Source organism: Poromitra crassiceps (genome assembly GCF_964638095.1).
Source record: "Poromitra crassiceps genome assembly, chromosome: 2".
NCBI lineage: Eukaryota > Metazoa > Chordata > Actinopteri > Beryciformes > Melamphaidae > Poromitra > Poromitra crassiceps.
In genome coordinates this window covers 97,206,506-97,228,911 of record NC_139624.1, presented here as the reverse complement: position 1 = coordinate 97,228,911, position 22,406 = coordinate 97,206,506, and the positions used below count along the sequence as shown (strand labels likewise).

The window sequence follows — 22,406 nt, the reverse complement described above, 5'->3', positions numbered from 1 at the left end:
GAGCTGATGATGGTGAGCTGAATGCATCTGGCGAGCTGGTGATGGTGAGCTGAACGCATCTGGCAAGCTGGTGATGGTGAGCTGAATGCATCTGGCGAGCTGGTGATGGTGAGCTGAACGCATCTGGCAAGCTGGTGATGGTGAGCTGAATGCATCTGGCGAGCTGGTGATGGTGAGCTGAATGCATCTGGCAAGCTGGTGATGGTGAGCTGAACGCATCTGGCAAGCTGGTGATGGTGAGCTGAACGCATCTGGCAAGCTGGTGATGGTGAGCTGAATGCATCTGGCAAGCTGGTGATGGTGAGCTGAATGCATCTGGCAAGCTGGTGATGGTGAGCTGAACGCATCTGGCGAGCTGATGATGGTGAGCTGAATGCATCTGGCGAGCTGGTGATGGTGAGCTGAATGCATCTGGCAAGCTGGTGATGGTGAGCTGAATGCATCTGGCAAGCTGGTGATGGTGAGCTGAACGCATCTGGCAAGCTGGTGATGGTGAGCTGAATGCATATGGCAAGCTGGTGATGGTGAGCTGAATGCATCTGGTGAGCTGGTGATGGTGAGCTGAATGCATCTGGCAAGCTGGTGATGGTGAGCTGAATGCATCTGGCGAGCTGGTGATGGTGAGCTGAACGCATCTGGCAAGCTGGTGATGGTGAGCTGAACGCATCTGGCGAGCTGGTGATGGTGAGCTGAACGCATCTGGCAAGCTGGTGATGGTGAGCTGAATGCATCTGGTGAGCTGGTGATGGTGAGCTGAACGCATCTGGCAAGCTGGTGATGGTGAGCTGAATGCATCTGGTGAGCTGAACGCATCTGGCGAGCTGGTCACGCATCTGGCGAGCTGGTGATGATGAGTTGAATGCATCTGGCGAGCTGGTGATGGTGAGCTGGGTTGGATCAAAATGTGTGTCGGGGGTGGGAAAATGAAGCTAATAGAGAGCCAAGGTCACGGCCCTTCCGGTAGGGCCCGATGCGAACCAGCGTCTGAAAAATACAAGTGGTGGTGAACGGTGAGAGACTAATCATTTTTGATCCAGTTTGAATTGTGCCATATGAGGTTTTCCAATTAAAAAGATAACGTTGCAAGTCAAGAAAGTCGCAGTTTGTTGTAAAACGGTTGCACTACTGTATAAATTGTAAATCAGAAAGACTTTACATAACCAGTCACATACAATTCAAAGAGGATCACAAATTTATTGTCTCAGTCTCGCTGTTCACCACCACTCATTTTTTCAGACGCTGGTTCGCATGCTGAAGCAGGAAGTAGGCATGACTTTGGCTCTTCATAATTGAAGAGTGAATCACTTGGTGTAATTTCATGATCAAGACATTGATTCCCCTCTGATCAAGTTTGTAGGTGCGACTTGCGTCCTGCATGTGTGGCCACCTGTCTTGTTTATTCATGTCGCAGGCAAATACTTGGTTGAATCGACTGGATATAGGTTCAAAAATATTATTGACATGCGAATAAATCGCATAAATAAAATGCTCTTGGTGTGTAACCCAGGTGTGTGCCACACATTGGGCGTGGTTGAGTTGAGTACACCCCCCCCTAATATGTAAAGTGTTTTGACTATCTAGAAAGGCGCTATATAAATCCAATCAATTATTAATGATTGTAAAGAGCTTAATGTAGGTATTATTTCTCTTTGTCATTTCACAGCCTGTTATGGTCTGATTTTATTGAGTACCAGGGCCGGCCCGCCCTATATGCGAACCAAGCGGCTGCCTAGAGCCCCGGGAGTTGGGGGGCCCCCCCAATTTTTTTTTTTTTTTTTAAATAAACATAGGCTATAATATTATAGGCTGTGTGTGGTAGTTAAAACATAGGTTGACGTTTATTTATGTTTGTAGTTTAAACAAAAACATAAATACTGTAGGCTACATACAACACAAAAGGCTGTTATTTACCTTTTGTCGCCACCTGGTGAGTAAATATATATGTAACTAAAACCATTAAAATTGACAACCGGTCCTGCATGTATCTACCGGTCCTTGGCACAAAAAAGGTTGGGAACCCCTGGTTTAACTGACCTGGCAACCCCTATGGCTGCTGGGTTCTACACGCTTGCTTGACACTGATAGGGCTACAAACGAGCGTCATTGTCATGTTTGTTTGTTTTAAATATTCTTCTAAATATGGCTAAAAGTCCAAAAACGTCAAATTTTCTTCAGCAACGAGACTCCCCTCCTTACAGCACCCCCTACTTAAAAGTACTTCCAGCGCGGATGCCCCCAAACCCCCGCCCCTGGGAGGGGGCCCCTGATCTATATCCTGCTTAGGGCCCCCAGATGGCTAGGGCCGGCTCTGTTGAGTACATGCAGCGGATGGAAGCGAGGTGAAAGAGGAGGCTAATTAATTTCATGGAGGATGTGTAACACTGCAGATCGTTAAGTTTGGACTGGCCTTATGTTGGAACCGGGCCACAGTCATTATTCTGGAGCAGGGGTCCAAGCAGGCAGCGAGCCAGCCTCTTTAAAAGACTGCCAGTGTGCTGTTCAAATGGAGCCAGGTACTTACTCCTCTTTCCTCGGCCTGCGTTTATCATCCTGGACCGACCGCTGTGGAGTGACCAGACACATTACAGATTAATTCATGTCAATCAAACGCTCTCAATCTGTGTTCCAATGAGGCACATGGCCATATATTCCAATTATTCACCCTGTAATCAATAAATTACATTTCTAATATCTAATCATCATTCAATATCTCTCCAAGATAGATGATCGCATTTGTAATTATGTTATCATTTTGTCAATCCTGGACTTAAATGACTTTCTATCCTTTAAAAAGCTCCCTAATTGGTTTTTATTTGGTACTTTAAGCCATTTTGTTTTATTTATTTATTATTTATCTATTTTTTCTAATAGTAGATGTCTCATTTTGGAATGAAACCGGCAATGATTATATCCATCATATCAATGAATTAGGTCACAAATACAGAAGGACGGCATCGTAAACAAACCTAAACTGCTGCAAGAAGATCTAATTGGCGCTGTGCTCAATGTGCGCTGAAATTATTATTACAAATAAGGAAAATATTCAAATTAAAATAACTTGTTTTGATGACAAATGAAAGACCAACTACTGTAAAGGAACATATTCATAGCAAATATGTCATAAAACACTGTTCTCCACACAATTTTGTGATGGGCTAATATTGTTTGCCTTTGACATGTGTTCTACAGAGAAAAAAGAAAAGGAAAAAAAAGACAATCAATAGTTCACTGTGGATGTCAATAGCTAGGAAAGTGGTTACAATGTCACATGGCAGCTGACATAATGCTTAGCTCTGGTATCTGAAATCGTTGAGCATCGCTCTTGGACTCACATGGATCAGGTTGTAATAGGTGGAGTCTTCTGGTGTGTTCAGGGTCTTTGGTTTATGGTTGCGGCGGGGCGTCCGCGACACTTTCATGTCAGCTGGTAGAGAAATGACAAACAGTTACAAACATCATAAATAGTTAAGAGATGTATTGTTATTTAAACCATTTCATTTGCTGCTACTCTTCATACACAAGCCAAAACTGCTTTCTGGGTGCACTTAAAGAAAGAAAAAACTTCAGAAAGACCGTTTTTAATCCATTTGTGATATTCAATGCAACTTTCCCTCAAGCGGCCTCATCTACTTCTACTTGAGTTGATGATTTGCAGAATGTGTTGAGACATTCTTTGAGGCTACTGCAGAGACATCACTGTCTTCTTCTACGATGCATCTCTTCCTGTGTGACTGTTGAACTCGGGTGCAAAATGGTGGCTACTGTATCAAACTGTATCAAACTACTGTATCAAACTGTATCAAACTACTGTATCAAACTGTATCAAACTACTGTATCAAACTATCAAACTACTGTATCAAACTATCAAACTACTGTATCAAACTGTATCAAACTACTGTATCAAACTGTATCAAACTACTGTATCAAACTATCAAACTACTGTATCAAACTGTATCAAACTACTGTATCAAACTGTATCAAACTACTGTATCAAACTGTATCAAACTACTGTATCAAACTATCAAACTACTGTATCAAACTATCAAACTACTGTATCAAACTGTATCAAACTACTGTATCAAACTGTATCAAACTACTGTATCAAACTATCAAACTACTGTATCAAACTGTATCAAACTACTGTATCAAACTGTATCAAACTACTGTATCAAACTATCAAACTACAAACTACTGTATCAAACTGTATCAAACTACTGTATCAAACTACTGTATCAAACTACTGTATCAAACTGTATCAAACTACTGTATCAAACTACTGTATCAAACTGTATCAAACTACTGTATCAAACTATCAAACTACTGTATCAAACTATCAAACTACTGTATCAAACTATCAAACTACTGTATCAAACTATCAAACTACTGTATCAAACTGTATCAAACTATCAAACTACTGTATCAAACTGTATCAAACTACTGTATCAAACTATCAAACTACTGTATCAAACTGTATCAAACTACTGTATCAAACTGTATCAAACTACTGTATCAAACTGTATCAAACTACTGTATCAAACTGTATCAAACTACTGTATCAAACTACTGTATCAAACTGTATCAAACTACTGTATCAAATAGGGCTGGGTTCAAAAAATCGATTCTCCGATTTTTAATCGATTTTCATTTTAATCCTCGATTATCGATTCATATGTCCAGAGATCGATTTTTTTTTTACTAAACAGGCTAAAATATTGTGCTGTGTGTGGTAGTTGAAACATAGTTTCAAGTTGACGTTTAATTATGTTTGTAGTTGAAACAAAAACATAAATACTGTAGGCTACATGAATGGAAATGTTTGATCATTATTAATATCTACTTTTAGAAATTATATAGGCTGAAATCAAATCACTGTGCATAATTGTGAAAGTGTCTTTATTGACAGATGAAAAGGCTGTTATTTACCCTTTGTCACCACGTGGTGAGTAAATATATGTGTAACTAAAACCATTAAAATTGACAACAGGTCTGCAACTTTTTTTCCCCGTGTATCTACTTGGCTGGTTGGAAACCCCTGTGTTACATAACTGGACAGTCATGTAATTCAGGGTACAGCTCAAAAACCACGTTTTGGTATCACTAACCAAATCAATATTGAAAATTGGTCGAATCGGAATCGAATCGAATCGAATCGAAATTAATCGATTCGCAACCTTGTGAATCGGAATCGAATCGATTCTTGAAATTTGAACCAATACCCAGCTCTAGTATCAAACTGTATCAAACTACTGTATCAAACTGTATCAAACTACTGTATCAAACTATCAAACTACTGTATCAAACTGTATCAAACTACTGTATCAAACTATCAAACTACTGTATCAAACTGTATCAAACTACTGTATCAAACTGTATCAAACTACTGTATCAAACTGTATCAAACTACTGTATCAAACTGTATCAAACTACTGTATCAAACTGTATCAAACTACTGTATCAAACTATCAAACTACTGTATCAAACTGTATCAAACTACTGTATCAAACTGTATCAAACTACTGTATCAAACTATCAAACTACTGTATCAAACTACTGTATCAAACTGTATCAAACTATCAAACTACTGTATCAAACTGTATCAAACTATCAAACTACTGTATCAAACTACTGTATCAAACTGTATCAAACTACTGTATCAAACTGTATCAAACTATCAAACTACTGTATCAAACTGTATCAAACTATCAAACTACTGTATCAAACTGTATCAAACTACTGTATCAAACTATCAAACTACTGTATCAAACTGTATCAAACTACTGTATCAAACTGTATCAAACTACTGTATCAAACTGTCAAACTACTGTATCAAACTATCAAACTACTGTATCAAACTATCAAACTACTGTATCAAACTGTATCAAACTACTGTATCAAACTGTCAAACTACTGTATCAAACTACTGTATCAAACTGTATCAAACTGTATCAAACTACTGTATCAAACTATCAAACTACTGTATCAAACTGTATCAAACTACTGTATCAAACTGTATCAAACTACTGTATCAAACTGTCAAACTACTGTATCAAACTATCAAACTACTGTATCAAACTATCAAACTACTGTATCAAACTGTATCAAACTACTGTATCAAACTGTCAAACTACTGTATCAAACTACTGTATCAAACTGTATCAAACTACTGTATCAAACTGTATCAAACTACTGTATCAAACTATCAAACTACTGTATCAAACTGTATCAAACTACTGTATCAAACTGTCAAACTACTGTATCAAACTATCAAACTACTGTATCAAACTGTCAAACTACTGTATCAAACTACTGTATCAAACTGTCAAACTACTGTATCAAACTATCAAACTACTGTATCAAACTCGCTTGGTTGCAGCTGCAATGGAAATATCTCAAAGTGATGTCACATTGCCTATGTTTGCATTTATGTCTGCAGTTATCCAGGGGAATAAGAAAAGCACACCACCAAACAACAAAATAGGCCCAGAAATGCAAGGCCAATACCTGCTTTCAGAAAATAAATGGCCTCTTAAAGACGAGTGGTGATAAGTCCTTGGCCTTCCCAGATTCGTGACAGAACAAAACAATCTTCCACTTGGTATACTCACTCTGCACAACAGTTTCAGACTATCTCCGAAAAGGGACAAACATAAATCTGAAATCTGCCCTACCTGTAATTTAAGTGAAGGTAGTGTGATAGTAAATTATTGATTGATTGCTTATGATCTATGGCCCTTCTAAGATGTATTTTGTGAACTATGCTCTTCATCATTGCAGAACATTCCTGTATAGGGAGAACATGTATCTTGCCTTGTGTGAGTAGACATCAGATTGACTACTGACATCATGGAAATGTACTGAGTTGGACAGAAGTTGTATGAAGCAGTGGAAAAGTACTGCCCTCCAAGGTGCGGGGCGGGTGCCATAGTTTCAGTATATGATGAAAAGAGATTTTGACTCGTGACTCCTTCGGACAACGTGGTCGAGGAGACCATCTGTGCACAGATGTTAATGTGGAATAAATCCTCCTAAATACACTTTTTACGGGTATCTCATTATTGATGGATCAGCAAGGCATTTCAGCAATTTTTCTATCACAGTAGTCAATCTAGACTAGCTTCCAGGGTTCCTACACATTTTTCAACAATTAAAACTTCCATACTTCCATAGATTTTGTCTGGTGTTCAATATGATTTACACAGATAGATCTTGCCCCTGCTAACTAGGTCATATCACTGTATGAAGATTGTTCTTCACAGCCACAAACAACCAAATATGTGAGGTGATTGGCAGGGTTCCTACATGGTTTCAAAATTCAAAATCTTTCCCAGAGCCTATGTTCTTGACTGGATTTGAGTTTGGTCGATATTTAATATAATGCATGCTGACAGCGGCTGGGTAATAAGAGCATCCCCTATCTGAACATTATTCTTCACATCAACAAAAACTGTGGACTCAAAATGGGTCTACAACAATATAAAAGCTATAATTATGTGCGTATCAGACCTGAACCATAGCATTTTCCATACTTTTATTTTTCCAGACATTTTGTTTTCCATTTCCCAAACTATTCAAGACCTAGAAATGATCAAATTCATTTTTCTAACTTTTCCAGACTTTCCAGACCTGCGTATGAACTGGGGCCCTGAAAATGATATTGTTGATATGGATACATATGTCTGATTGGATTACTGGAGAGACTATTGACTGCCAACTGACACCAAGCTGACCTCTTGACTCTGTTGTACTTATTGAGCTGCACTCCATCCATACTGTAGTTTAACCCTAAGGCCTTTGCCCCTTTGAATTTTCCAACAGAGCTTATTCAACAACAACCTTTGACATTGACAAAGTGTCCTATAACATGGTGACAAACAGAGTTTGATTCTCAGCACACGGTATTGAACGCAAAGTGTTTGTCTGCATCTGATCAGTGCTACAGTTTGTCATGCATGACATCTACCGTACTGTAGTGGTTGTGTTGCAACTTATCAGATTTGTCATAAGTGATCATCTCTAACAATATTTCCCTAGGGGGGACTGTGTTATTGCAATTACGGATATATTACAATGACCTTTGGTTCTGTCATTCATTTTGAATTACTGTTCATGCAGGGGAAAAACACACGGCAAAAACATCAATCAAACGCAGGAGCTCTCAGGTAAAAGGGGTGAAAAGTTTGTGATATTATTATATTATATTATTAACACGTTTATCTAAAGGTCATTTTGTATTGCTCAAACAAGTAAAGCCAATTTGATACACCCTCATATTAATTCCTGCCATAATTGTTAGGCGGTTGCTCACAAAACATGATTAACATTTAATGGCCTTTCCCATGAAGTGCAATGTGACTGGAATTTATTCTCTTGTGTCAGAAATTATTCTTATGAAGTTTATTATTATGTCAATGTAATGTATTAAGGGATCTTAGAGCTGTCAATGGAGAAATTATCCAACGGGCCTGAAAAGCATCATTTTGTAGGAGTTGAAAGAGCCTGTGGAAATAGAGAGAATTCATTCTGCTTGACCTCTGGCATCATGCTGCTCTGAAGAAACAAGACTAAAGGGCATGCAGACCCAGATTTAGAGAAGATTGCTGCAAACGGGAAATGTAGATTAGTGTATGTGGCTGCAACTCCAAGTGTGTGCTTTGTGTGTATAAATTCCATTTTTACATGTATATTTATCCTCATCAAAATCAAGTCAAATCCATACATCTAGAAGCAGATACACATTGTACCACTGCATTTCAATATGCATCTGGGAATGTGACTACCGTACTGTCACTGTGTTTGTATGCGTGCGTGTGTTTTGGGAAGATTGCACTCTACTGGAACCTGGAAAAGTAGACTGGTATGTGGCTGCAAGTGTGCGTTTTGTGTATCTAAATTCCCTGCTTAGATGAATACTCATTATCATCAAAATCAGGTCAAATTCGAATCAGAATCAGATACATTTCTACTCTACAATATTGAGTAATAAAATTGAAAAAGCCACCAAAATCTCTGGTAGATGGCATTCATCATGATGCCAGCAAGGTAATCTTAGGAGTTATAATTATTACATTATTCCCTCTGGACACCTAAACTTATGAAGATAATGAAATGTCCACTGCCAGCTCCATTTGCCATACAATGTGCTGAGACAGTGAACTTTCACTTTGATGTCTTCCCCCCTCAACACCCCCCCAAAAGCAATTACACACATCACATCAAATGAACAATAGATCCACGCAGCTGAGCTTTTTTCCCTTTCTTTTTGTATGACACATCGGGTAGAGAAGCACTCGTAACATTCCTGGGTTTTCTGATTCAATCAAGCTTCACGAGAGAGAAAACTCTGTCTGTCGATAACATCACCTGCTATTGTGAGAAGACATAGTGTAATATGTGTATTTTTTTTGAGAGAATATTTTTTTATTTTTATAGCAGGCAATCAAGAATAGCATCAAAACAACTAAACTAGAATGATGCCACAAAGTCACAAACATCAAACTCTTAAAGCATCTATCATTCTGCTACTTTAATGTTACGGCAATACTCAGCGATACTGAATACTGGAAATACTGAACAAAGAACAATTTCCTATCGGGGGATAAAAGGGCCAACTAACAAATCCTGAAACCCTTAAAGCAGAATTACATTTTTTTACAAACTTATTTCGACCTGGATTTATGTTTTACAAGTCACCCTGAACAGAAATGTCTGAAAACGATTTAGTATAAAGCTAGAACGGTCCGCGTGCATGTACGTCCTGTAAAAAGCTTATTTTCTGCCACTCAGTGGCTCATATCCTTAGTATATCATAGAGACAATGAGAAAATGAACGCTGTATGTATCTTGCTGCAGCATGTTCACCCTGTCTCTGTCTGCTGTACGTCACATTGGTAGAGGTAGAAGCTCCTGTTGTCCCCGCTCCTCAGTTTGTAATCCAGATACCGTTAGTCCGGCTCAAATAAATACTGGCAACCATCGAATTCAAATGTATCGTCCATATTCTCGAAATCCGATAATTATCCACGGTGTTTACTCCACGCAAAACATGGTGGCTTGATCCACTGCGGCTGAACTCTCAACTCTCAACTGATGTGAGACTCTGGTGGGACTTGGTTACACAAAGTCTCCAGATGTGGAAACTAGCAAACACAGGCTGAGAGAGGTAAGTAGAGCGGCTCACATTGATGTTGCAGGCCGTTGCGTGGGTCATTCAAGCTTTATACTGAATCCTTTTCAGACATTTCTGTTCAGGGTGAATTATAAAGCAGAAATACAGCTGGAAATAAGCTCCAGGTTATACAAAACCCAAATTCTCCTTTAAAGTGTATATTGCTGAGAATCAAGGCTGGCATGGACAGACTCCTCTCTTTTTAATGCTAAAGACTTGTCCACAATTGCACTGAGTTGTTTGGGTGAGAGTCACTGAACTCCATTTACAGTAGCTGTCGGAGGCAAAACCTCAGAGCAGCAAAATCAAACAGACTGGCCAAACTGCTGAAAAGATGCACAGACTCGGAAAACGGATATAATCGATCCTCAGTCAATACTTTGAATACCCCACAGTGGTTTAGGGCCTTGAAAAATAGAAAAACAGAATGAAATGTGCACCTTAAACATGGTGATGTTATTAATTACTTTGTCAACAGCCTGTTATAATTTGTCGCAACCCCAGCCCCCCCAATATCACTAATCTTACTTGATTTTTGAATCTTGGGAGCAAAGCCATTGGTTGCATTTCCTCTCACAAACATGCCATTGTTCTCGGGGTTTGATTGATGGGCCTGGATGATCTCGTTTAACTTCTGTTGGACAGCAACAATGTCCTGAGAAGTCTTTGTGATCTGGAAAACAGATAGGACAAAAATAATATGTGGTATTTCCTCGTATTAGACATGCTACATCCGTTAACATGAGATGTGTGCACTGGTATTACTTCTTTGGAGAAAGTTGCGAGCTGCTCTGCTTCTTTCCGAGCCGTTTCCTTGTTGGCTTTCAGGTTCTTTCGATCCTTGTGTCCTCTGAAGTTGCTCTGGATCTTCACCGCAGCCTGCTCCTTCTCCAATCTTTCATCTTCATCTTCTAACTCATCTTCACGTTCGATCACCACGTCAGTAACGTCCAAGGCGTCCACCACCCCGTTAGTGTCCTCTTCTACATCACTGTGAGTAAAGGTTTCCTCCGTTGCTGTCTTTTTCACTTCTCTTTCTGCTTTCAGTTTCTTTCTGTCCCGATGGCCTCTGAAGTTACTCTGAAGGACTGTAGCAGCCTTTTCTTCGTCCACGTCCCCCTGGTCCTCAGCAGATAGGTCCTCCATGTCTCCCTGGACCTCAGCAGGTAGGTCCTCTTGGTGTTCTGGGACTGGTTCCTCTTCCTGCACGACCGGTTCCTCTTCCGTAGGTTCTAGCGTAACCGTGTTTTCCTTCTTCCTTTTCTTTGGGATCTTTCCCTCTTCCTCGAGTCGCTTGCGCTCTTTGTGGCCGCGGAAGTTGCTTTGAATCACTGTGGCGGCCTTGGCCTCTTCTACGTCTTCTGACTTTACTTCACCCGTTGAAGCATCTGCGTTTTCTTCAAGGTCCTGTAATTTTTCTTCTTCTTTTGTCTCTTCCGCTGCTGGTATTTCAACTTTGGGCGCTTCTTCCTTGCTAGTAGGGCTCTTCGCTTTCTGTTTCCTGGCTGGGATCTTGCCTTCTTCCTCCAACCTCTTCCTCTCTTTGTGACCTCTGAAGTTACTTTGGATAACAGTGGCTGCCTTGGCTTCCTCTTCCAAGTCGACAGCCTCACCCACTGCAGCCTCTTCTGGTGCATCCTTCTTGCCGTCTTCTTGCTCACCCGCTGCTGGCGACTCCTCGTCCACTGTCACGTCTGCCATTTCTGCCACCTCATCTTCGGGCACCTGCGTGTGGTCACTGTCATTGTCCTCCTCTGCTTCAAAGGTAGGTGTTACCTCATCCTCCTCTTCTTGTATATCAGCCATCTTATCCCCCTCTTCTTCCACGTTGGAAGGCCCACCCTCATCCTGTTCTATCACTGTGGTTGACGGTGACTCCATCTCGCCTCCGGCCGCGGTCTTCTTTCTCTCCTTAAATTTCTTCCTTTCTTTGTAGCCCCTGTAGTTACTCTGGAGAACCACTGCAGCTTTAGCCTGGTCTTCGTCCTCGTCAATGCTCTTTGCTCCATTGTCTGGACCAGAAGCATTTTCCTCGGGGGTGCTGTTCTCTGTTTCGGGCCTGTCTTCCTCTTGTTTGTTAGAGGTATTCTCCTCTTTCTCATTCTGTTTGGCCTCCCTAGAGATAAAATAGGTGCATTTCTGTGAATCATGTCTTTTTGTGCTCTTTATCATTGGTATACTGTGGTCGAGTGGTAAGAGTAAGTTATTTCTGCCAGGGTTCCCACACCTTCTTAAACATCAAATTCAAGGACTTTCCAGGCCCTTCAAATTCAAGGACCCGACATGGCATAGTGTGAGACACAAATCAACGTTAATTACTGTTACAACCGTGAGATTGTGTACATTTTCTAGGCATAGCTGAAGGTTCGCTTAATGCTAGCTTCCTCACTTGCTTGCCAATGTTTCACCTGCATCATTCACTCATGCATGCACGTGAACGTTGCACTTTCTCGAGGGAGGTGGTGCGTGAAACAAGGACGTACAGATGACGGAGAGACATGAAGACAGAGGAACATAGCCTATTTACTAACATACATTAAGTAAAATAAATATCAAAAGAACAAAATATATACATTTGAGCAACCATGTCTATTTTCAAATACATTCAAGGCCTTGATTTCCCCCCCCCCTCAAATTCACAAACTTTCAAGGATCCGTGGGAACCCTGTTCCACATACTGGATGCTATGGTAATTAGAGTGGTTTCTACCAATACTGCTAAACTACATACCTTTTTCTTTTGAAACTCTTCCTTTCCTTGTGGCCTCTGTAGCGGGCCTGGATCTTGGTTGCAGCTAAGTTCTTTTCATCCATCAACTCCTTGTATTTCTTTTTGGCAAGATAGCCTCTACAAACTGAAGAGGAAGACAAGAGTGGCACAAAGCAATTTATTACTCTCCAACCTGGGATTCTGCAGGCTAACTGATTCAATTTCTAATTGAAATTCCTTACCAGCCTGAAACTGGATGATGAAGGTCTCAAACTTTATTTTGGTTTTATCACCAGCGACCTGCTTCCGAACTTTGTGCCCTCTGTAAGCTGGTGGGTTGGAGTCAAAAATTAAACACAGGAATTGGCACAGAAAACAACTAGTTTGCCATACATTTAGTGTAGTCTTGGACTGAATTTCAATCATGGAAGACTAAAAGGCATAGTTAGAGCACCCCATGCTGTCATACCCCTCAGCCCAAGTGACGTCACTAAATGACGTCACCATCACTAAAGACGTCACCATCTCTATGACGTCACCTTTACAAGGTGACATCAGTTGCCCGAATGGCGTCAGTAATGACGTCATAAATACCCTTCTCCTGGTACTATATAAACCCTCATCACCACAGCTTAAATCACACCTGTGCAGTCATCACTCACATCGTGCCAGCATCCCGCAAGCCATCCATCATCTCCAGAGCAAAGCTTCGCCCCACCCCCTCCCCAGATCACCACCAATGTCATGACTCCTGTTAAAAGCAAAATCCCCATAGGGGGGATTTTCTATCTCATACAGCACTGATACTCATACAACCCCCCTCTCTCATAGCAAGAGGAGCGTCACATCATGGAGTCATACGCCATGCTTAAACTGTTTATTTTGATTCAATAAAGATTGTTAAAATGTCTTACGAGTCTCTCATGATTGAATTAGCATAATGGCTCAGTGACTCATCCATGTTGTGAGAGATGAGCTGTGAGCGCAGTTTACTGACCTGACTGTAACACCAGAGCACTCTGCACAGTTTACTGACCTGACTGTAACACCAGAGCACTCTGCACAGTTTACTGACCTGACTGTAACACCAGAGCACTCTGCACAGTTTACTGACCTGACTGTAACACCAGAGCACTCTGCACAGTTTACTGACCTGACTGTAACACCAGAGCACTCTGCACAGTTTACTGACCTGACTGTAACACCAGAGCACTCTGCACAGTTTACTGACCTGACTGTAACACCAGAGCACTCTGCACAGTTTACTGACCTGACTGTAACACCAGAGCACTCTGCACAGTTTACTGACCTGACTGTAACACCAGAGCACTCTGCACAGTTTACTGACCTGACTGTAACACCAGAGCACTCTGCACAGTTTACTGACCTGACTGTAACACCAGAGCACTCTGCACAGTTTACTGACCTGACTGTAACACCAGAGCACTCTGCACAGTTTACTGACCTGACTGTAACACCAGAGCACTCTGCACAGTTTACTGACCTGACTGTAACACCAGAGCACTCTGTGCTCGCTGCTCCAGCATCCAGCGGTACCGCTTCACCCCCAGCCAGCCACGGACGTATGCCTGGAGCACAGAGATCCGCTGTGTGGCCTGCTGCACCATCAGATTCAGATGTTCAATGTGGTAGTACTTCAGGAACACCTAAGAGAAATAAAATAATAATGTGGTCCATTATTAATCCACATTGGGAAATTCTCTTTTTACTTGCAACCCCCTCCATACTCCACAGTGAAGCCAGACTGCAGGCTGGAGTTGCAAAGGCAATTTGGATGTTTGTTTGCACTTCAGTAGCTTGAGCAAAGGATTTTTGTCTTATTCACAAAGAAATGTGCAAATCAAGTTGTGGTGCAAACAAGCCCTCAAAAAGGGCACTCCACCCTAAAATGCTATTTATAATTGGAACATTCTCTGATCTAATTTGAAAGTCAAGGACAGAACAACCTCTCCCTTGCTCGCCTGACTCTTTACACAAAGACATTACGCCACCTTTCAGATGATCTTACATACTACAATACTTTAGGGGGACTGCTTTGAGTTGAGTTGATTTCCGTGGCATTGCTCACACATAGGCTAACTATTACGTGGGCAAAATAAAGAGATTTATTTATTATGCATGACTATCACAGGCTAACAGAGGCTTGACGCTATTACGCAACATGACATTCTGATTTGGTCTGATTTTGGTGATATAAAGCCCACTCATTCCTGCACCATTGAGAGATCCTGGGCCTCAATGTCTTGCTCAAGGACACTTCAGTAGAGAGATGTGTGTAGTAGTACTAAAACATGCTAATTGGTGGCATTCTACTGTACCTCACTTAGTCTCTTAAAACAGACGAGTTGGCTTCCGCAATTTTCAAATGCTTCCGCCATACCGTCTGTACTTCGTGGGGGAGAATCATGCACCAACCGGAATGGGAAGTAGAAAGGTGGGTTTTCCGCTCATTAGCCCAATCAGAATCGCAGAAAGGCGGGTCTTCCGCTCATTAGTCCAATCAAAATCCAATATGCCGCATTTTTCGTGGAGACACGTGTCGTGATTGGTCGGATTCCGTCGAACTTTTTTCCTGTCTGAAGGTTTTTTTCCCAACTTCCTTGTGCATGTTCTGGGGGTGTAACGTACAGACTGTGTATAGCTGCATTCGCCGGATGTAGATGAGACAGTCTGTTTTAAGAGACTATACCTCACTAATATCTCATGTCATTTTGCTCATCAGTACTGAGAGAAAACCAATCTCCTTACATATATACAGCTGACTGAAAGAAACTCAACTCAGGTGAGATATTGACTTACTTTCGTTTTACCCATGGCCCAGTTCTCCAGCTTGGCCTTTTCCAGTATGGCAGTGCATGTCTCTGGAGTCGCAGCCGGCTCTTCATGACCACGGAAAGCCAAGATGTAATACCTGTAACAATCAATGTCGTGAAAAGGATACTAGTAAGATGAAGCAACATACAGTGATTTTTCATTTAATTCACTGACTCAGCTTCACCGCTGAGTCTGACCTCTTGATGAAGTTAGTGAACAGGATGCGGTGAGAGTAGCCCTGTCGCCTGATCTTGGCAGTCTCCAGAACCCCGGTGTATCGCAGCTGAACCAGAACCTTCTCCCGGTCAAACTTGTTAGCTTGCCGATCGTTATTGGGTTTGATGCAGCGCACAAAGTGGGGCTGCCCGGCCACCATCTTCGACAGCAGGTCCATCAGAGAGTACTAGAAAGTGCAAGAGGACAGGATAGTAGAAACCTATGAGACAGCTTAATTAAAGGTTTAATACCGCAATATTAGTGGGATAAATTGAAATAAATTGAATTAAAACAGCCGACGCAGCTTTGTAACAACATTTACAATGAGATATGGACAATTAAGAGGGAAACACTCTTACTCTGAAGTAGGAGGCCACAGTCTGAGTTCTCATGTTGGTGGTTTCTCTCGGGTGGCAAGTAGACTCTCCAGGTTCACCCTGATGAACAAACAAACATTAAGCTTGTCAAACATCATAATATACATGAATGACACTGTACTGCACCAGAGTCTATCAGTCTGACGTGACGACTAATAAGACTCTGGGACAGACGGCTGATATTTCTGGGTTTCCGGTGTAGAGCGGACGTCCGCGCCAAGACTTCCGCTTCTGTCGTCATTTACAGTCTAATGTCATCTCATGTGCAGTTATCTATATAGAGATGAGCTGAAGTGGGAAACACCTACAAAACCTTTCCATCGATCAACTCCAACTCCATTCTCGCGTCAATTGGACTGAAAACAATGACCGCGGCGCACGGAAGCGGACATCTTGGTGCGGACATCCGCTCGACACCGGAAACTCTGAAATATCAGCCATCTGTCCCCGAGTCTTACTATTATTAGTCGCCAGACTCATGAGACTCTGGGTTCCCAGATTGCTGCATGGGTATCTACTCTCTGTGTTATAAAGTCATGTACTTTATGGGAGGGAAGGGACCATTTAACTATGCACAATAGGCCACCTGTGTAGTTGATCATAAGAGGATGAGATGAGGATATTGAACACTAAGAATAGCTTTTAGGCCTTTATGACTTTACTGATTAGTTTATTTACTGAAGTGAATGGCTGTCAATTTATATGTGAATAGTGTAATTAAGGTCATGGTAGTATTAGTATTAGCAAATGTCTTAACTGATGCATACCGGATTTACCGTTTTAAAAATATTAGAGGCCCTATTTCCATTACCTGTTATACCACTTTTCATCAAAGCATTTGATCTTTATTTTTTTGAAAAGCACCAATCACCGTTTGTGTTTGTACTGTGTCATCAAGAGGCACAGGGAGAAAGATTTTTTTTTCAGGGGAGAGCGTTAATTTCCGAGAAGGCTGCAAAAGAGATGCATAAAATGCGTAAACAAAAAAGTGCCAAATCAAGAGTACATTCTATTTGAAATACTGCCAATTATCAAAAAGAAATCTATACACTAACTATACAACTAAAAATGGGCTCATTTGCAGAGCAATATGAATGAGACACATTCGATATGCAAATGTATGCTAATATTGGACACAGCCAAATATTAACCATCACAATGCACACTGTACATAACAGATATGTGGTCTCTATCTAATACTCAGGACTAATAGACAAGGGAAAAATACACCACCAAGCCATCGGCCTAATACTGTTTGTAGTATTTTAAACGCTCATTGTGGCTTGATAAGAAGGAATCCTTTGATGCGCTTTCTTAGGTGACAGTCTAAAAAATACTGTATGCAGATGAATGGAAATAGATTCAGTAACTCTTCAAACAGTTAATTTATATGTAGCTGTCAATTGCTTTTAGCCAGGTGAAACAAATTGCCTTAAGTCTTTGATTTAACAATGATGTGCTGCCACAATTTTAACTAAATCACTAAAGTAAGTCACATGCTTAAGTTGCCAGAGTCTCATTTGGCAACTAACAGAAATATCTTTTGGGTGATTATTTTATGCTTTGAATGCCACATGTATGTTTATATAATCTTTTTTATGTTTTTAAACCTTTTGTTAAACCTTTGGTTTACAATGCAAGTCATCTCCTCAAATGTAGTGACTAGCATGAGGCATGGTGCTATAAACAGACAAATCTGACAGAGCATTGAATATGAGATATGGCCCAATTACAGGCATGAACACATGAAAGGGCCTCCTTCAGCTCCTACACTCTGAGGACTTAATGCAAATCAGGAAGTGTTTAAACCTGCATCTATGAACTGAAGACAGATAGCTTGATTGCTCTTGTATGTGCACACTGACATAAGCTGTAGCACTCACATACACAGAAATCAAGCTTACTGTGCATAGACTACCGTGTACACAACTATCTAGTATCCACACAACACTGAGCTTTCATTTTCTCCATCAGAAACCCAAACCACTCTAGAACTACGGCACGTTTAGATCTACTGTACTGTTGGGTGACTGATGGTTAAAAAAAAATAAACTCAAAGCTAACACACTAATATGTTAATTACCTCACTGAAAGAAAAAGAACTGTATAACGTAAGCACTCCCATCTTTACGATACAGATACAAGAAAAGGGAGACAATCAAAGTATAATTATAATTACAGTTTGTTGACATGAAAAAACGAGAGTGACAAACGTAAGAGCACCATAATGAAAGCAGCAAATACACTTCTGAAAGTGAGATCGAGGGAGAAGTGTGAACCAAGGTATTATGTTTTGTTTGTTTATTTTTAATTTTTAGATGAGATGTAGAAGGCAATACAGGGATAATGCAGACAATGTTGTAAGTACCTTGGCCAAGTTGATGGTGCGTGTAGGGGTCCGGGGGCCGCGGATTGTGTTTACGCCTTTACCCTTGGTGTGGGCAAGGTTGCCTGCGAAATAAACAAAGAGAAGATAATGTATGAGAATCGATTAACACAAATTGCCCTCAGTCACCAGGGGCGCTGTTAGTCATACATCTAGAAATCATATCCAGTCACAAAGCTGTATGCTAACTTTTATTAGCCAGGGAAAAACAAATCTGAATGTTAATGAGGAAATCGTTAGTAGCAGCTGTAATGTCAGTGGAAACCAAACATATTCTTTAAAAGAAAGGTGCAGCTCCTGTCCTACAGTAATCAATCGACTTTATTGGCAGACTCAGAGTCCATCAAAAACGTACAACATTATAGACACAGAGACACAATAACACATACAAAAAAATACAATAAAAGGCCAATCTTGCTACTAATTATAAAAGGCAATTATACCAATGCTTCCACAGATGTGACTGGTATCGTACAACACTAAAACTAGGATCTGTCAGCAGCATGATAATGTGACTGGTATCGTACAGCACTAAAACTAGGATCTGTCAGCAGCATGATAATGTGACTGGTATCGTACAACACTAAAACTAGGATCTGTCAGCAGCATGATAATGTGACTGGTATCGTACAACACTAAAACCAGGATCTGTCAGCAGCATGATAATGTGACTGGTATCGTACAACACTAAAACTAGGATCTGTCAGCAGCATGATAATGTGACTGGTATCGTACAACACTAAAACTAGGATCTGTCAGCAGCATGATAATGTGACTGGTATCGTACAACACTAAAACTAGGATCTGTCAGCAGCATGATAATGTGACTGGTATCGTACAGCACTAAAACTAGGATCTGTCAGCAGCATGATAATGTGACTGGTATCGTACAACACTAAAACTAGGATCTGTCAGCAGCATGATAATGTGACTGGTATCGTACAACACTAAAACCAGGATCTGTCAGCAGCATGATAATGTGACTGGTATCGTACAACACTAAAACTAGGATCTGTCAGCAGCATGATAATGTGACTGGTATCGTACAACACTAAAACTAGGATCTGTCAGCAGCATGATAATGTGACTGGTATCGTACAACACTAAAACTAGGATCTGTCAGCAGCATGATAATGTGACTGGTATCGTACAACACTAAAACTAGGATCTGTCAGCAGCATGATAATGTGACTGGTATCGTACAACACTAAAACTAGGATCTGTCAGCAGCATGATAATGTGACTGGTATCATACAACACTAAAACTAGGATCTGTCAGCAGCATGATAATGTGACTGGTATCGTACAACACTAAAACTAGGATCTGTCAGCAGCATGATAATGTGACTGGTATCGTACAACACTAAAACTAGGATCTGTCAGCAGCATGATAATGTGACTGGTATCGTACAACACTAAAACTAGGATCTGTCAGCAGCATGATAATGTGACTGGTATCGTACAACACTAAAACTAGGATCTGTCAGCAGCATGATAATGTGACTGGTATCGTACAACACTAAAACTAGGATCTGTCAGCAGCATGATAATGTGACTGGTATCGTACAACACTAAAACTAGGATCTGTCAGCAGCATGATAATGTGACTGGTATCGTACAACACTAAAACTAGGATCTGTCAGCAGCATGATAATGTGACTGGTATCGTACAACACTAAAACTAGGATCTGTCAGCAGCATGATAATGTGACTGGTATCGTACAACACTAAAACTAGGATCTGTCAGCAGCATGATAATGTGACTGGTATCGTACAACACTAAAACTAGGATCTGTCAGCAGCATGATAATGTGACTGGTATCGTACAACACTAAAACTAGGATCTGTCAGCAGCATGATAATGTGACTGGTATCGTACAACACTAAAACTAGGATCTGTCAGCAGCATGATAATGTGACTGGTATCGTACAACACTAAAACTAGGATCTGTCAGCAGCATGATAATGTGACTGGTATCGTACAACACTAAAACTAGGATCTGTCAGCAGCATGATAATGTGACTGGTATCGTACAACACTAAAACTAGGATCTGTCAGCAGCATGATAATGTGACTGGTATCGTACAGCACTAAAACTAGGATCTGTCAGCAGCATGATAATGTGACTGGTATCGTACAGCACTAAAACTAGGATCTGTCAGCAGCATGATAATGTGACTGGTATCGTACAGCACTAAAACTAGGATCTGTCAGCAGCATGATAATGTGACTGGTATCGTACAGCACTAAAACTAGGATCTGTCAGCAGCATGATAATGTGACTGGTATCGTACAACACTAAAACTAGGATCTGTCAGCAGCATGATAATGTGACTGGTATCGTACAACACTAAAACTAGGATCTGTCAGCAGCATGATAATGTGACTGGTATCGTACAACACTAAAACTAGGATCTGTCAGCAGCATGATAATGTGACTGGTATCGTACAGCACTAAAACTAGGATCTGTCAGCAGCATGATAATGTGACTGGTATCGTACAACACTAAAACTAGGATCTGTCAGCAGCATGATAATGTGACTGGTATCGTACAACACTAAAACTAGGATCTGTCAGCAGCATGATAATGTGACTGGTATCGTACAAAACTAAAACTAGGATCTGTCAGCAGCATGATAATGTGACTGGTATCGTACAACACTAAAACTAGGATCTGTCAGCAGCATGATAATGTGACTGGTATCGTACAACACTAAAACTAGGATCTGTCAGCAGCATGATAATGTGACTGGTATCGTACAGCACTAAAACTAGGATCTGTCAGCAGCATGATAATGTGACTGGTATCGTACAGCACTAAAACTAGGATCTGTCAGCAGCATGATAATGTGACTGGTATCGTACAACACTAAAACTAGGATCTGTCAGCAGCATGATAATGTGACTGGTATCGTACAGCACTAAAACTAGGATCTGTCAGCAGCATGATAATGTGACTGGTATCGTACAGCACTAAAACTAGGATCTGTCAGCAGCATGATAATGTGACTGGTATCGTACAGCACTAAAACTAGGATCTGTCAGCAGCATGATAATGTGACTGGTATCGTACAACACTAAAACTAGGATCTGTCAGCAGCATGATAATGTGACTGGTATCGTACAGCACTAAAACTAGGATCTGTCAGCAGCATGATAATGTGACTGGTATCGTACAACACTAAAACTAGGATCTGTCAGCAGCATGATAATGTGACTGGTATCGTACAACACTAAAACTAGGATCTGTCAGCAGCATGATAATGTGACTGGTATCGTACAACACTAAAACTAGGATCTGTCAGCAGCATGATAATGTGACTGGTATCGTACAACACTAAAACTAGGATCTGTCAGCAGCATGATAATGTGACTGGTATCGTACAACACTAAAACTAGGATCTGTCAGCAGCATGATAATGTGACTGGTATCGTACAACACTAAAACTAGGATCTGTCAGCAGCATGATAATGTGACTGGTATCGTACAGCACTAAAACTAGGATCTGTCAGCAGCATGATAATGTGACTGGTATCGTACAACACTAAAACTAGGATCTGTCAGCAGCATGATAATGTGACTGGTATCGTACAGCACTAAAACTAGGATCTGTCAGCAGCATGATAATGTGACTGGTATCGTACAGCACTAAAACTAGGATCTGTCAGCAGCATGATAATGTGACTGGTATCGTACAACACTAAAACTAGGATCT

The 22,406-nt window shown here is 40.9% G+C and overlaps 1 protein-coding gene across 1 annotated transcript in view; it reads right to left on the bottom strand.

Annotated features, from left to right (window-relative positions):
* Window positions 1-22,406, bottom strand: part of myo3a (myosin IIIA) — a gene marked incomplete at both ends in the record, with an annotated part of 52,965 nt that overhangs the window by 8,813 nt on the left and 21,746 nt on the right. The window contains 11 exons of the mRNA XM_083631865.1: window positions 2,522-2,562; window positions 3,333-3,424; window positions 10,694-10,838; window positions 10,931-12,281; window positions 12,896-13,019; window positions 13,117-13,203; window positions 14,379-14,541; window positions 15,695-15,806; window positions 15,907-16,112; window positions 16,285-16,362; window positions 18,671-18,753. Coding sequence (XP_083487991.1) covers window positions 2,522-2,562; window positions 3,333-3,424; window positions 10,694-10,838; window positions 10,931-12,281; window positions 12,896-13,019; window positions 13,117-13,203; window positions 14,379-14,541; window positions 15,695-15,806; window positions 15,907-16,112; window positions 16,285-16,362; window positions 18,671-18,753 — 2,482 coding nt within the window. The remainder of the gene's footprint in view (window positions 1-2,521; window positions 2,563-3,332; window positions 3,425-10,693; window positions 10,839-10,930; window positions 12,282-12,895; window positions 13,020-13,116; window positions 13,204-14,378; window positions 14,542-15,694; window positions 15,807-15,906; window positions 16,113-16,284; window positions 16,363-18,670; window positions 18,754-22,406) is intronic.